Genomic DNA, 16,409 nt, shown 5'->3' on the forward strand with positions numbered 1-16,409 from the left:
GGGATAAGGCCTTTGGAGATTCAGTTGACGTTTCTGTTGCACTGCGTTTTCACGGGATGGGGTTGTTAACCTCATGCCCGACCCTCCTCCTTTTGCAGCCGGGCTTGGGCAGTCCATGGCCGAGTTTTCATTTCTGCTCCGACCTGCTTAATCTATTTCTGATCCCTCCCTGAAATAGTTAGCACAATTCCTTCGCACAGACAGCAACATAATTTCAGTGGCCAGAATTTCCACTGAACACATCCAGCAAAACCATGTTCATTCCCAGAGACTGCAGCGCGCGTGTTGGACAATCGCGGTACTGCAGGGGATCAGCAGCTCCCGGAAAGTGAAAGCATTCTGAATCAGGAAGTGCCGGGAGTTAACATGGCTTCGAAAAGAAAGGCCGAGAGTTGGATCGAGGAAGTAATTTGTCCCATCTGCCTGGATTTCTTCACCGATCCGGTGTCACTGGCGTGTGGACACAACTTCTGTCGCTCTTGTATCACACGGTATTGGGAAAGGGAGCAGAGAAACTCCTGCCCGGAATGTAGAGAGGTGTTTGCTGACCGCACCCTCAGGGTGAATCGGGCCTTAGCAAATCTGGCTGAAAAAGCTCGAAATCTAAACATGAACCCGAAAGGGAAGGAAAGTAAACGTCACTGCGAGGAACATGAGGAAGAACTGAAGCTGTTTTGTGAAACGGACAAGACACTGATCTGTGTGATCTGTGCAGTGGCGGAGGAACACAGAGAGCACCGCTTCAAGCCGATTAAAGAAGCTGTTAAAATCTACAAGGTAAAACTAACTTTAATTTGATACTCAATAGACAATAGGCAATAGACAATACTGCCTTCTGGGGCAGAGCATTCCACATATCCACCACTCTCTGTGTGAAAAAGTTTTTCCGCATCTCTGTTCTAAATGGCCTACTCCTTATTCTTAAAGTGTGGCCTCTAGTTCTGGACTCACCCATCAGCGGGAACATGCTTCCTGCCTCCAGCGTGGCCAATCCCTTAATAATCTTATATGTTTCAATCAGATCCCCTCTCATTCTCCTTAATTCCAGCGTATACAAGCCCAGTCGCCCCAATCTTTCAACATGACAGTCCCGCCCTTCCGGGAATTAACCTTGTGAACCTACGCTGCATTCCCTCAATAGCAAGAATGTCCTTCCTCAAATTTGGAGACCAAAACTGCACACAATACTCCAGTTGGGGTCTCACCAGGGTCCTGTACAGCTGCAGAAAGACTTCTTTACTCCTATTCTCAATACCTCTTGTTTTAAAGGCCAGCATGCCATTAGCTTTCTTCACTGCCTGCTGTACCTGCATGCTTGCTTTCATTGACTGATGTACAAGAACACCTAGATCTCGTTGTACTTCCACTTTTCCTAAATTGACTCCATTTAGATAGCAATTTGCCTTCCTGTTCTTGCCACCAAAGTGGATAACCTCACATTTATCCACCTTAAACTGCATCTGCCATACATTCGCCCACTCACCTTGCCTGTCCAAGTCACCCTGCATTCTCATAACATCCTCCTGACATTTCACACTGCCATCCAGCTTTGTGTCATCAGCATATTTGCTAATTTTACTTTTAATCCCTTCATCTAAATCATTAACGTATATTGCAAACAGCTGTGGTCCCAGCACTGAACCTTGCGGTACCCCACTGGTCACAGCCTGCCATTCCGAAAGGGACCCGTTAATCGCTACTCTTTGTTTCCTGTCAACCCATTTTCTCTTGTCCTTTTTACCATCATGTGAACCTCTAAAACGAACACACCATTCTCTGCAACTTCTGCCATCTCCAACAGGATTCCACCATCTATCCGTCCCACATTCCATCCCACACCCCACAACTCTCCGCTCTCTGTAGGAATCGCTCCCCGGACTGTATCGCCCTTATCCACTCGCTCCTCCCCACGGTTCCTCCTGGCAGCGACACCTGAAAATGGGACAAGTGCCTCGTCTGATTCCTACACCTCTTCCCTCGTCACCATTCAGGGCTCCAAACAGCCCCAAATCCCTCCCCCCACCCCCCCCCCCCCCCCGTTACCCCTACGGTCGATTGTCCTCTGGCCTTAGATTCCTTCTTCTCCAGCCCTTTACCTCTTCCACCTGTCCACTCCCAGCTTCTCACTTCATCACCCTCCCCCACGTTCCCCCTCACATTGTCTCACCCGTCACCTGTCAGCTGGTTCTCATCCCCAACCTTTTTATTCTGGCTTCTGTCCCATTCCTTCCCAGGCCCAATGTAGGGTCTCATCCCAAAACTCCGACTGTTTATTTCCCCTGAATAGATGCTGCCTGACTCACTGAGTTCCTCCGGCACTTTGTGTGATAATCGGGTTTCATCACCTGTTTCTTTTGATGCATCTTTGTTTCTATTTCCTTCGCTCTCTGACTTCCAGGATCAGCTAAAATCTTCCTTAGACTCTCTCACAAAAAAGAAAACAGACTTCCAGGAAAAGGAGCAACAACAGAAAGAGAAGATTTCAGGAGTTCGGGTGAGGCTTCCTGAGTGGAATTTCTGATATTACTGTCGAGTTTTGCTTCATTTAATGCAGAATAGCCGAGTATCGCAGCTCCAGTGACCTGGGTTCGATCCTGACCTCTGCTGCTGTCTGTGTGGAGTTTGCATGCTCTCCCTGTGGCCATGAGAGATTCTGACACATTCCAAGGACATGCTGGATGAATGGTTAACTACAATTAACCTTGTGAAGGTGGTGGAGGGTGTATGTGACTCAGGTAGGAGTTAATGGGTCAATGAGGGAGAATAGGTTTCAGGAAAATGTGAGGGGAAGGGGTTGACGGGAATGTCTCGGAAGTAGTATGGACCCCAATGGACCGAATGGTCACTTTTATGTCATAAGGAAATACAACACAGCAATGCAGTAAACTAATCTTCACCTTTCCTTCGACAGAAACAGTCACACAGCCTTCAGTCCCACATCACATCCCAGTTTGCTGAACTGCGCCAGATTATCACTGAGAAAGAGCAGAGTTTACTCAGGGATCTCAGGGAAGAAGAGAAGAGGATTCTCGACACAATGGAGAAAAATCTTCTAGCTTTTCAAGAGAATATAAGGATTATTCAGGAGGAAATCACTAAGTTAAAGGAACAGATGGATCAAAAAGACAGTGTGATATTTCTCAAGGTGAGGGATTATATTTCAATTTGTTTCTGTCAAAGGGCACTAAATGAACAGTGGTATATTTGAAATAAACACAGCGCATTGGCCCATTCTACCAAATCAATTGCCGCTGCTGGTGTCCTCACACAGAGTGTTCTCCTTGCATGACGAACCTCCAATCACTCCGCTAATGACATTCAAAATATCGGAGATAGATATTTGATCCTTTATCAGCAACATACAATATTAAAGCAATGAAATTTCAGCATAATTAATAATAAATTATTCTGCAATGTATCGGTCAACAAATGATATGGCACTTGCCAGTCCCAGGCTCAAGACAGCCCAGAGCAAAGTACGAATACATAACTTATTCCCTTCGCTTTTACCACGTCCCCACTCACGTTGCTGGTTATCGTAATAAACACGTAACACAGAATACAATGCAGACAGAAAACAGACGTGTTGCTCCTACACACAGCATTTACAAATGACAGTAAACTGTTTCTCACCAGACAATTGATGCATCTATTCAGAGTTAATGTTGTCCTAAAACTGGACTTCCACAACTTCTGTACATCCCAGGACAGAATGCAATCTTTTCTGAAATGATTTACTCTGATTATAACACAGAGCTGCTGATTGTGTCCTTAATTACCACATTAAATATCTTCTAAAACTCCCATTAACACCCAGTTCCAGTCACAGGCTGTGAGTGTGTCTGGTGCGGTGGGTGTGAGGGTCTCTCTGTCAATCAGTGAGAAAAAAAATGTGACCCACACATCAGACATAACCTCCATAACTGGTTTCCGTCAGATTACGGAAAATTTCACTGTCTCTACTTTTTCGGATAAGTTTTACATGGGATTGTGTCCCATTCTCCATCATGAGCAGGCCATTCAGTCCATCTTCTCCTACCAATTACCCTCGGCACAATCCTCCGGCCACTTACTCACCAAACCCAGCAACAGTGCCCCGAACTCCCTGGTCCCTCACGTGTTTATCCAGCCTCCCCATTACATTCAATCTCTGCTGATCCACTTCAACCACTCCTGTGGCACTGAGTTCCACATCCTCTTCACTAAATTTCTTGTGGGATTTATTAAAAACCTCCTGGCATTTTATCTTTGACTGAAGGTCTCCCCAGAAATAGAAACACAGAAACAAAGAAAACCTACAGCACAATACATTCTCTTTGGCCCACAATGCTGTGCCAAACATCTACTCACTTTAGAAATTACCTCGAGTTACCCACAGCTCTCTATTTTTCTAAGCTCCATGTATTATTTAGGAGTCCCTTGAAAGACCCTATCGCATCCGCCTCCACCATCATTGCCGGCAGCTCATTCCACCCATTCCAAAACACTTACCCCCTGACATCTCCTCTATACTACTTCCAAGCACCTTAAAACTGTGTTCTTGCCTGTTAGCCATAAATGAAGTACTTTCTCCACCTGCACAAGATCAAATCCATCGCTAATCTTAAATTGTTGCGTTTGATCATTCTGATGTCTTATCCAGATGAAAATGCACAGCCTGTCCTGTCTTTCCTGTAAGTTTCATCCTCTCAGTAATGGTCTAACTTTCAGAAAAATTCCCTGTAATTTTCCCCATGGTTCTGATTGTTCGTGTGAGTGAGTGACTGCGGGAGTGGGGATTTTCAACTCCTTGTCATGATTTGGATGAAAATCAGGATGTCGACAGTAAGTCAATGTTTAATCAGATTTGTGTTTTATTTATTTCAGGACGAAGCTCGTCGGAACAGAAGGTAGGACATGCTCTTTACTAAAACTCTGAATGGATTTGTAAAATAGTTCAGAATAGCAATTTATAACCAGCAGTTTAATATTTACAGGATTAATGACAATGTCCAGGAATTGTCAGTGACAGATGAGGCCCTACCGGTTGAAAAATTCGATCACCCCTATTTGTTGAAAACAGTGCTGAGAGAAACGTTTGATACTATTAATCAAGGTAAAACTTACAAAGATCATTTCTCCTTGTTTATGAAGCTCAATTGTAATAATTTGAAGCAAGGATTGGCTCTGATAATGGACTGAAGGGGAACTGAAGTTTATTCCACATCAACCCCACCGACTGGGAGGCATCACTGTCCACGGTCAGCTGGAGATGTCAGACCCCTGAACACACCAGCACAGGGTCACAATACAACCAATACACGGGACTGGCAGATGAACCACTGTGTCCCGATCCCAGGCACACTGCACTAACACATCAAGACACGAATTTGAATCCTACCACAGGAGCTGGGAGTTTAATACTGACTTGATGATATCGTAGGGAATAAAAGTGGGTATCAGTGTGGTGACCGGGATTGTCAGAAAAATACACAAGTCCTTAGTGAGCTGTGAGTCTGACATTGTAGTATTTCAGAGGAGGAAAAGAAATTACAGTGGTCTGGAGAGGAGTTGGCCAAAGCAAATTGGAAGGAGATGCTGGCAGGGATGAGAGCAGAGCAGAAATGGTGTCAGTTTCTGGGAAAATGAGGAAGGTGAAGGATACATGTATTCCAAAAATAGATAAATACTCAAATGGTAAAATAGTACAGCCGTGGCTGACAAGGGAAGACAAGTTAATGTAAAGGCAAAAGAGAGGAAACCTACAGAGAGGAAATAAAAGAAAAATTAAATGTGAATTGATTTGACTTTGTTACGTACATCCTTCATCTACATGAGGAGTAAAGATCTTTATGTTACATCTCCGTCTAAATGCACAATGTGCAACTTATAGTAATTTATGATGAATAATATGTTCAACATGATAGTCAGGATTACACAGAAATACAGTTGTGTCAGCATGATTTATGCATTCTGATGGGACTGGTGGAAGAAACTGTCCCGGAACTTGTTGGTCCTGGTTTTTATGCTGCGAAACCGTTTCCCGGATGGTAGCAACTTGCACAGTTTTTAGTTGGGATGACTTGAGGTTCCAATGATCCTTCAGGCCCTTTTTACATACCTGTCTTTGCAAAACGAGCTAGCAGACAATATCAATTTGTTTTTCAAGTATTGTAAAAAAAAAAAATGAAATCGAGATGACAGTGAATATAGGCCCGCTAGAAAATGAGGCTGGATATATAATAACAGGGGATAAAGAGATGGCAAATAAACTAAATGAGTATATTGTATCAACCCTCAGCGTGGAAGACACTAGCACTGTGCCCGGTGTTGAAGGGTGCGAGGGAAGAGAAGTGAGTGCAGTTACTGTTACAAGGAAGAAGGTACTGAAAAAGCTGAAATACCGATACTTACACATCACCCGGATGAGATGGTTTAGTAAGGAGGAAGGCAGCAGAAAGGAAATTATAGACCAGTTAGCCTCACCTCTGTGGTTGGTAAGAAGCTGGTGTCCATTGTTAATTATGAGGTTATGGAATACTTGGTGACACTGGCCAAGGTAGGACAACTCAGCATGGCTTCATTAAGGGAATATCTTGCCTAACCAACCTGTTGGGATTCTTTGAGGAGATTACAAGTACGATCGATAAAGGGGATTCAGTGGAAGTTGTATATTTGGAATCTCAGAAGGCCTTTGACAAGGTGCCACACATGAAGGTGGTAATCATTTTCAGAGGCCATGGTATTACAGAAAAATTACAGGCATGGTCAGAATATTGGCTGATTGGTGGGAGACAGCGAATGAGAGTAAAGGGATCCTTTTCTGGTTGACTGCCGTGACTCGGATTCCACAGGAGTCAGTGTTAGGACACCATGATTTTATGCTGTATATCAAGATTTAGCTGATGAAATAGACCATAAGATGTTGGAGCAGAAGTAGGCCATTCGGCCCATCGAGTCTTCACCACCATTCAGTCATGGGCTGATCCAATTCTTCCAGTCATCCCCACTCCCCTGCTTTCACACCATACCCTTTGATGCCCTGGCTAATCAAGAACCTATCTATCTCTGCCTTAAATATGACGGCCTTAACAGCCACTTGTGGCAACATATTCCACAGATGTTCCAACCACTGACTAAAGTAATTTCTCCACACCTCAGTTCTAAAAGGAAGTCCTTCAATCCTGAAGTCATACCCTCTTGTCCTAGAGTAGATGGCTTTGTTTCCAATTTTTCTTATGATATGAAGATTGGTGGAGGAGCTGGTAGTGTTGAGGAAACAATTAGGCTGGACAAGGACTTGAATGAGGAGAATGGGAAGGAAAGTGGCAAGTGATATACAATGTTGGACAATGCGTGGCCATGCACTGTGGTCGTAAAAATAATGTGCAGATTTATTTTTCAAATGGGGAGAAAACCCAAAAAGCTGAGATGAAAATGGACTTAGCAGTCACTCTGCAGAACACCCTAAAGGTTAACTTGCAGGTAGAGTCAGTGGTGAGGAAGGCAAATCCTTCCATTCAATTCAAGGGGTTTAGATAGCATTCAATCCAAGAGCAGGGATGTGATGCTGAGGCTTTATAAGGCACTGGTGAAGCCTCACCTTGAGTATTGTGAACAGTTTTGGGCTCCACATGTATGCAAAGATGTGCTGGCATTGCAGAAGGTTCATTTCATAAGGATGATTCCAGGAATGAAACGGTACTCATACGAGGAACGTTTGATAGTTCTGTGTCTGTACTCACGGGAATTTAGAAAGATGAGGCCGGATCTCATTGAAACCTTTTGAACATTGAAAGGCCCAGACAGAGTAGATGTGGAAAGGATGTTTCCCATGGTGGTGGAGTTTAATACAATGGGGCACAGCCTCAAGCTAGAGGGGGGTCTATTTAAAACAGATGCAGAGAAATTTGAGCCAGTGGCTGGTGAATTTGCAGAACTTGTGAGTATTTAAGGCAGAGCTTGATAGGTTCTAGATTGGACACAATATCAAAGGTTACGGGGAAAAGACCAGAGAGTGGTGCTGGGGTGGGGAACGTGGATCAGCCATGGCAGAGCAGACTCGATAGGCAAATGGCCTAATTCTGCTCCTATGTCTTATGGTTATCAGACCACTACATTGAAGCATTGTGAGAATGAGCTCGGACACACCAACAAGCATTGACATGGGTCAAGATTTCATCACGGAAGAAGCAAACACAGCATAACCGGCCTGGCAAAGCTCCCTCACACACACACACACAGGAAGGATTGGCAGATTGTAGTCAGAGCCTCAGCAATGTACGTTGTTATTTCCCTCAGTAACCTGGAAACCAATCTCTTCAGAGACAGTCATTTATTCATTTAAACAACTCAATCATGTGTGACACATTGTCAACACACATCAGACATGTGATGACACACTGTAACATACAAATTCTTCAATGTGCACACTCTCCTTCAATGTGTATACACAACGCACGGATATTTACCATAATCACACACACACACACACACACACACACACACACACACACACACACACACACACACACACACACACACACACACACACACACACACACACACACACACACACACACACACACAGATATACTATCAGAGTGTGACACACGGCCACAGAAATAGGCACAAATTCCCAATTAGGATTGAATTCTGCCGTCCTTACCCAGTCTGTCTGTTCTGTGGCACTGAGCTGCCCTCTGACGTGACGTCACATCAACACTTCACAGACAGACTCCGGGGTGAGATTCCTCAGGAGGATGATCTGGGAGGGTTTGATGGATGTTGAACTCACGGCCCACTTCATCAATCTGCAAGACTAAGATGTCTTCTTGAGCACTACAGCTGAATAGCCCAAGCTTACCCACTCTCTGCTTTTAACCCAAGCCCCCAGTCAAGGTAACATCCTCCTGAAGCCTCCTGTCCAGTGTAATGACATCCTCCCCATATTTGGGAACCGGAAATGCAGACAATGCTCCAAGTGTGGACTATCATCGACATCAAAGGCCTTGCTGAATTTCATGTGGACAGTGTGGAATAGGCTGATGAATACAGGACTGAAAGTGTTTTTTTTAGATTGGGACAAGAAGGGCGGCGTGGGAGTTAAATTCTGAAGGAAGGCAGTTCTGTAAAAAACTTTGCGTACAAGAACGGCGAGACTGCGCAGGACAGCGCGGAGAGTTTAAAAAGATGACCACCCTATACAGCGGGCAGCGGAGTGGGTGGCAGCAGAGTGTAGGGCTTTGGCTCAATGGGCTTAGGCGGTAACGGGAAGAGCCGAGAGCGAGGCACCGACTCTTTTTCTCCCCTTGGCAAATCGGCCCAGACAGACGGGGGAACAGCAGGGCACATTAGCTAACGGTTTAAAAAGTTTGTGTGTTTGGCGAAGTAAGTGGGTGAGTAGACCTATCTTTCTTTGTTTCATTCCTGTAGAATTAGGTAGCATGTCTGCAGGGTTAGTGCTTTGTTCAGGGTGTCAGATGTGGGAATCCTGGGAGACCTCCAGCCTCCCTGATAGCCACATCTGCACCAGGTGAACCGAGATTCAGCTCCTGGGAGACCGTGTTAGGGATCTGGAGCTGCAGCTTGATGACCTACTGCTTATTAGAGAAAATGAAGAGGTGATAGACAGGAGCTACAGGGAGGTAGTCATCCCTAGGCTACAGGGGTCAGAAAACTGGGTGACTGTCAGGAGAGGGAAGGGAAATGCCCGGATAGTGGAGAGCACCCCTGTGGCTGCCCCCCTCAGCAACAAGTATATCGTTTCGGATGCTGTTGAGGGGGATGACCTGACAGGGGACGGCCATGGTGACCGGGTCTCTGACACTGAGCCTGGCGCTGTTGTGCAGGAGGGAAGGAGGGAGAAGAGGAATGCGGTAGTCAGAGGGGATTCCATAGTCAGGGGAACAGACAGGAGATTCTGTGAGCCTGGTAGAGATACCCGCATGGTGTGCTGCCTTCCAGGTGACAGGGTACGGGATGTCTCGGATCGGGTCCAGAATATTCTGAAGGGAGAGGGCGAGCAGCCAGCTGTCTTGGTACATGTTGGTACCAATGACATAGAGAGGAAAAGGGAAGAGGTCCTGAAGAGAGATTTCCGGGAGTTAGGAATGAAGCTGAGAAGCAGGAGCTCCAGGGTAGTAATCTCAGGATTGCTACCTGTGCCACGTGCTAGCGAGGGCAAGAATAGTAGGATCAGGCAGATGAATGCGTGGCTGAGAGACTGGTGCTGGGGGCAGGGCTTCAGATTCATGGATCATTGGGATCCATTTAGGGGGAAGTATTAACTCTTCAAAAAGGACGGGTTACACCTGAACCATAGCGGGAATGTTTAATAGAGCTGTTAGGGAGGGTTTAAACTAATTTGGCAGGGGGATGGTAAACCGGAATGATAGAGTGGAGGAGGGGGAAAACAGAAATAAATCTAAGATAGTGAGCAGTGAAGATGTCAGGAAGGACAGGCAGGTGATGGGGCAAATTTGCAGCCACTGGGATGAGTTGCAGTGCAATCAAAACAAAAAGTACCAAATACTGGACTTAAGGTGTTATACTTAAATACACACAGCATAAGGAATAAGGTGGATGATCTTGTCGTACAGCTACAGATTGGCAGGTATAATTTTGTGGCCATCACTGAGACGTGGCTAAAGGATGCATGTCTCTGAGAGCTGAACGTCCAAGAATACACGGTGTATCGGAAGGATAGGCAGGTAGGCAGAGGGGGTGGCGTGATTTTATTGGTAAGAAATTATATTAAATCATTAGAAAGAGGTGACATAGGATCAGAAGGTGCAGAATCTTTATGGGTTGAGCTAAGAAATCGCAGGGGTAAAAGGACCCTGTTGGCAGTTATATACAGGCCTCCTAACAGCTGCAGTGATGTGGACTACAAATTACAACAGGAAATAGAAAAGGCTTGCCACACGGGCAGTGTTATGGTAATTGTGGGGGATTTTAACATGCTTGTGGATTGGGAAAATCAGGTCAACACTGGATCTCAAGACAGAGAATTTGTAGAATGTCTACGAGGGGGCTTTTCAGAACAGCCTGTTGTTGAGCCCACTAGGGGATCAGAGGTACTGGATTGGATATTGTGTAATGACCCAGAGGTGATTAGAGAGATTGAGGTGAAGGAACCGTTAGGAGGCAGTGATCGTAATATGATTGAGTTCACTGTGAAATTTGAGAAAGAGAAGCCGAAATCCGATGTGTCGGTATTGCAGTGGAGTAAAGGAAATTAAAGTGGCACGAGAGAGGAACTGGCCAAATTTGACGGGAAAGGGACACTAGCGGGAGGACGGCAGAGCAGCAGTGGCTGGAGTTTATGCCAGAAGTGAGGAAAGTGCAAGACAGATATATTCCAAAAAAGAAGAAATTTTCGAATGGAAAAAGGATGCAACTGTGGCTGACAAGAGAAGTCAAAGCCAAAGTAAAAGCAAAGGAGAGGGCATTCAATGAAGCAAAAATTAGTGGGAAGACAGAGGATTGGGAAGTTTTTAAAAGCTTACAAAAGGAAACTAAGAAGGCCATTAAGGGGGAAAAGATGAACTATAAAATGAAGCTAGCAAATAATATCAAAGAAGATACTAAAAGCTTTTTCAAGTATACAAAGAATAAAAAACGGGTGAGAGTGGATACAGGACAGATAGAAAATGATGCTGGAGAAATTGTAATGGGAGATAAGGAGATGGCTGAGGAACTGAATGAGTATTTTCATCTGTCCTCACTGAGGAAGATATCAGCAGTATGGGGGACACTCAAGGGTGTCAGGGAAGAGAAGTGTGCGCAGTCACAATTACAACAGCGAAAGTACTCAGGAAGCTGAATAGTCTAAGGGTAGATAAATCTCCAGGACCAGATGGAATGCACCCTTGTGATTTGAAGGAAGTAGCTGTGGAGATTGCAGAGGCATTAGCAATAATCTTTCAAAAGTCAATAGATTCTGGACTGGTTCCGGAGGAGTGGAAGATTGTAAATGCCACTCTGGTATTTAAGAAGGAGACAAGGAAGCAAAAAGTGAATTATAGACCTGTTAGCTTGAGAAATGGTTGGGATGTTTCTGGAGTCAATTGTCAAGGATGAGGTTACGGAGTACCTGGAAGCATATGACAAGATAGGCCAAACTCAGCATGGTTTCCTTAAAAGAAAATCCTGCCTGACAAACCCATTGAAATTTTTTGAGGAGATTACAAGTAGGCTAGACAAGGGAGATGCAGTGGATGTTGTGTATTTGGATTTTCAGAAGGCCTTTGACAAGGTGCCGGACATGAGGCTGATAAACAAAATAAGAGCCCATGGAATTACGGGAAAGTTACGTACGTCAATACAGCATTGGCTGATTAGCAGGAAACAGAGAGTGGGAATAAAGGATCCCACTCTGGTTGTCTGCCAGTTACCAGTGGTGTTCCACAGGGGTCCGTGTTGGGGCCGCTTCTTTTTACGTTGTATATCAATGATTTGGAATATGGAATAGATGGCTTTGTGGCTAAGTTTGCTGATGATACAAAGATAGGTGGAGGGGACGGTAGTGCTGAGGAAAGAGAGAGTCTGCAGAGAGACTTGGATAGATTAGGGGAATGGTCAAAGAAGTGGCAAATGAAATACAATGTTGAAAAGTGTATGCTCATGCACGTTGGTAGAAGAAATAAATGGGCAGACTATTATTTAAATGGAGAGAATTCAAAGGTCTGAGATGCAATGGGACTTGGGAGTGCTCGTGCAGGATACGCTTAAGGTTATTCTCCAGGTTTAGTCTTTGGTGAAGAAGGCAAATGCAATGTTGACATTCATTTCTAGAGGAATAGAGTATAGGAGCAGGGATGTGATGTTGAGGCTCTATAAGGCACTGGTAAGACCTCACTTGGAATACTGTGTGCAGTTTTGGGCTCCTTATTTAAAAAAGGATGTTCTGACAGTGGAGAGTGTTCAGAGAAGATTCACTAGAATGATCCAGGAATGAGAGGGTTAACATGTGAGGAACATTTGACCACTCTTGGACTGTACTCCGTAGAGTTTAGAAGAATGAGGGGGAACCTCACAGAAACATTTCGAATGTTGAAAGGCATGGACAGAGTGGATGTGGCAAAGTTGTTTCCCCTGGTGGGGGAGTCTAGTTTGAGAGAGCATGGCTTAAGGATTGAAGGGCGACCATTCGGAACAGAGATGCAAAGAAATTTTTTTAGCCAGAGGGTGGTGAATCTCTGAATTTGTTGCGGCAGTGGAAGCCAGGTCATTGGGTGTATTTAAGACAGAGATTGATTGGTATCTGAGTAGCCAGGGCATCAAAGGTCATGGTGAGATGGTGGGGGAGTGGCACTAAATGGGAGAATGGATCAGCTCATGATAAAATGGCGGAGCAGATTCGAAGGGCCGAATGGCCGGCTTCTGCTGCTTTGTCTTATGGTCTTATTTGAATGCACCAGTATACGTAATAAGGATCTTGTAGCACAGGTAGAGTTTGGCAGGTGCAAACTTAGGCAGGTACGACTTTGGTCGAAGGAATAAAGGCAGAGACAATTCTGTAAACAGGGCGAAAATTCAAAAATCAGAGGTGCAAAGGGACATGGGTGTCCTTCTGCAGGATTCCCTGAAGGTTAACTTGCAGTTTGTGTCAGTGGTAAGATTGGCAAACTCAATGTTTGCTTTCATTTCGAGAGGATTAGAATACAAGAGCAAGGATGTAATGCTGAGGTTTTATAAGGCATTGGTCAAACCACACTTGGAGTATTGTGAGCAGTTTTGTACTTTCTATAGGAAAACACGTGCTGGCATTGGAGGGGGTGCAGAAGATTCACAAGAATGATTCCGGGAATGTAAGAGTTCACATATGAGGAGTGTTTGTTGGTTCTGGGCCTGTACTCACGGGAGTTTAGAAGAATGGCTGATTTATTATCCTATCAACCCTATTCTCCCGCCTCCTCCCCATAACTTTGGAGACTCTGACTGATCAAGAAGTTTACTTATTAACTTCTGCTTTAAAAATCAAACAGGAGAAAATCTGCAGATGCTGGTAATCCAAGCTACACAGGTCCTGATGAAGGGTCTCACCAGATCTTTCTGACTCCTGTCTGGAGAGAGTTGATGTTGGGAGGATGTGGGTGGGTCGAGAACGGTAAGCACAGCCTCCGACTATAGGGATGTCCATTTAGGACAGAGATGAGGAGGAATTCCTTTATCCACAGGATAGTGAATTTGCCACAGGCAACTGTGGAGGCCAAATAATTGAGTATATTTAAAGCAGAGTAACACACACAAATTGTTGGCGGAACAGCAGGCCGGGAAGTTTCTATGGAAAAGTGTAAACAGTCGACGGTTCAGACTGAAACATTTCATCAGGACCTGTGTTGCTTAAGGGTTCCTGCAAATTCATCCCCTGTCCTAATGAGGGGCTGCGGGGGATGGGGTTCTGGGAAAGGGGACAAAGTCATCCTCATCTGCCATCTTTGCCCCCTCCAGCTTCTCATTACGTCTACACACACAGTTCACCCACTGGATTTCCAACCCTCCCCCTCCCGGTTCAATCTGCCTTTCATCTCTCCCCTACTGGTTCCCATTATCACCTCCTTTACTGTCTCAAACCATCACACTCCCCCAATTCACACTCACAAATGAATGTGAACATTGTATGACGGGCCTGTTCCTGTGCTGTACTGCTCTATGTTCTCTGTTCCCAGTTTCAAGAATGAGAGATCTCATGGAAAGACAAAATACTTTCAGGGGTCAACAGGCAGTAGTTAGGGAGGATGTTTCCCCTGTCTGAGGAGTCAAGGGCCAGGGGTCTCTCTGCTCTCCGTCCAGCGGAAAACCCCTGGGGAGACATTAGTTGTCCATCCGCTTTTGGTGAGGCTCAGCGGCCTTTCCCTCGGTCCCGGAGGCCCGCTGCCCGAGTCTCCACCCGATCCCCGGGGCCGCGCTGCCCGAGTCTCCACCCGATTCCCGGGGCCGCGCTGCCCGAGTCTCCCCCCGATCCCCGGGCCGGGCTGCCCGAGTCTCCCCGCGATTCCCGGGACCGCGCTGCCCGAGTCTCCCACCGATTCCCGGGACCGCGCTGCCCGAGTCTCCATCCCCCCCCCCCCCCCCCGATCCCTGGGGCCGCGTTGCCCGAGTCTCCACGATCCCCGGGGCCGCACTGCCCGAGTCTCCCCGCGATTCCCGGGGACTCTCTAATTCTCTGCTTCTCCCCCCAGTCTCTGTCACCCTGGATGTGGAAACGGCGAATCCGTGGCTCGAGGTGTCTGAGGATCGGAAGAGTGTGAGATGGACCCGGACACGGAGGAATCTCCCTGACACCGGGAAGAGATTCACAGGCTGGGATTGTGTGCTGGGATCGGAGGGATTCACATCGGGGAGACATTACTGGGAGGTGGAGGTGACGGGGAATCGGGACTGGTGGCTGGGAGTCACCGCAGAGTCAGTGCAGAGGAAGGGATTGGTCAGTCTGAGTCCGGAGACCGGATTCTGGGTCATCGGGCGTTTTGATGACGTGTTATATCGGGATTATGACGTGTCCCGTGATTTCCCCTCCCCCGAGTCCCGTCTCCCTGCCGGTCCCATCCCCGGGAGGGTGGGAGTTTATCTCAGTTACGAGTCCGGGACAGTTTCATTTTACAACGCGGAGACCAAGTTCCATCTCCACACCTTCACTGGGAATAAATTCACGGGGAAACTTCATCCTTTCTTCGCGACCTGGTATGAAAACCAGTGGCTGAGAATCTGCTCCGGTTCCGCTCAGGGTCTGTAAACGGGTCGGATCCCGGGACCGGCGTCAGTAGTAAAGTCCCTGTAAATATAAATGTGCGGAGAGTGCAGCTAAATACGTGGCTAAGGAGATGGTGCAGGAGGGAGGGCTTCATGTTTCTGGACAATTGGGCTTTGTTCCCGGGAAGGTGGGGCCGGTTCCGACGGGACAGTTTGCCCCTGAACTGGAGGGGGACTAACATCCTTGAGGGTAGATTTGCCAGTGATGCTCGGCGGTGGGGGGGGGGGGGGTTGGTAACAAAGATTTGCAGAGGGAGGGGAACCAGAGTGTCAGAGCAGATAGTGGGGTGGAGGAGGATAAAGGTCCTGCGAGGACTGCATGTGTAGACAGAAATCAAAGGTTTGTACATTAGGTTGTAAATTAATTTTCAGAGCTTTAGAAATTGTAGAAAATAAAGAATTCCAAAAACATTTTGATGAAGAACATGACCAGAACCTGTGTGAAAAAGTGGCTACTTCAGTTTTACACCTATCGCAATAATTGTCTATGTTAGGAAATATTTTGGATAGTCTCTCCTTTGTTAAATAGTAACAGTGAACAATTTTAAATTGAATTCAAGACTGATTGGCACATATCAAAGAAGAATTGACCATCTTCATTAACAAAGGTCATATTAAGTTCTCTCTCCCAATCTTGTTTAATTTTTAGTGATTAAGGGGATCCGTTTTTC

General features: G+C 46.0%; 1 protein-coding gene across 1 annotated transcript; it reads left to right on the forward strand.

Annotated features, from left to right (window-relative positions):
* Positions 1 to 366: 366 nt before the first annotated feature.
* Positions 367 to 15,919, forward strand: LOC140722605 (zinc-binding protein A33-like). Its single transcript, XM_073037312.1, has 6 exons — positions 367 to 777; positions 2,399 to 2,494; positions 2,912 to 3,055; positions 4,867 to 4,889; positions 4,977 to 5,095; positions 15,168 to 15,919. The coding sequence occupies exons 1-6, from the start codon at positions 367 to 369 to the stop codon at positions 15,719 to 15,721; spliced, it is 1,347 nt and encodes a 448-aa protein (XP_072893413.1). The 3' UTR covers positions 15,722 to 15,919.
* Positions 15,920 to 16,409: the final 490 nt, after the last annotated feature.

This window comes from Hemitrygon akajei, unplaced genomic scaffold (genome assembly GCF_048418815.1).
Source record: "Hemitrygon akajei unplaced genomic scaffold, sHemAka1.3 Scf000081, whole genome shotgun sequence".
Classification (NCBI taxonomy): Eukaryota; Metazoa; Chordata; class Chondrichthyes; order Myliobatiformes; family Dasyatidae; genus Hemitrygon; species Hemitrygon akajei.

What these genes read in the sequence shown, in the direction of transcription:
- LOC140722605 (XM_073037312.1), top strand. Translation starts at nt 367, where the DNA reads ATGGCTTCGAAAAGAAAGGCCGAGAGTTGGATCGAGGAAGTAATTTGT. An exon ending in AAGCTGTTAAAATCTACAAG is followed by an intron (nt 778 to 2,398) that starts GTAAAACTAACT and finishes TCTGACTTCCAG; the next exon opens with GATCAGCTAAAATCTTCCTT. An exon ending in CAATGGAGAAAAATCTTCTA is followed by an intron (nt 3,056 to 4,866) that starts GCTTTTCAAGAG and finishes TATTTATTTCAG; the next exon opens with GACGAAGCTCGTCGGAACAG.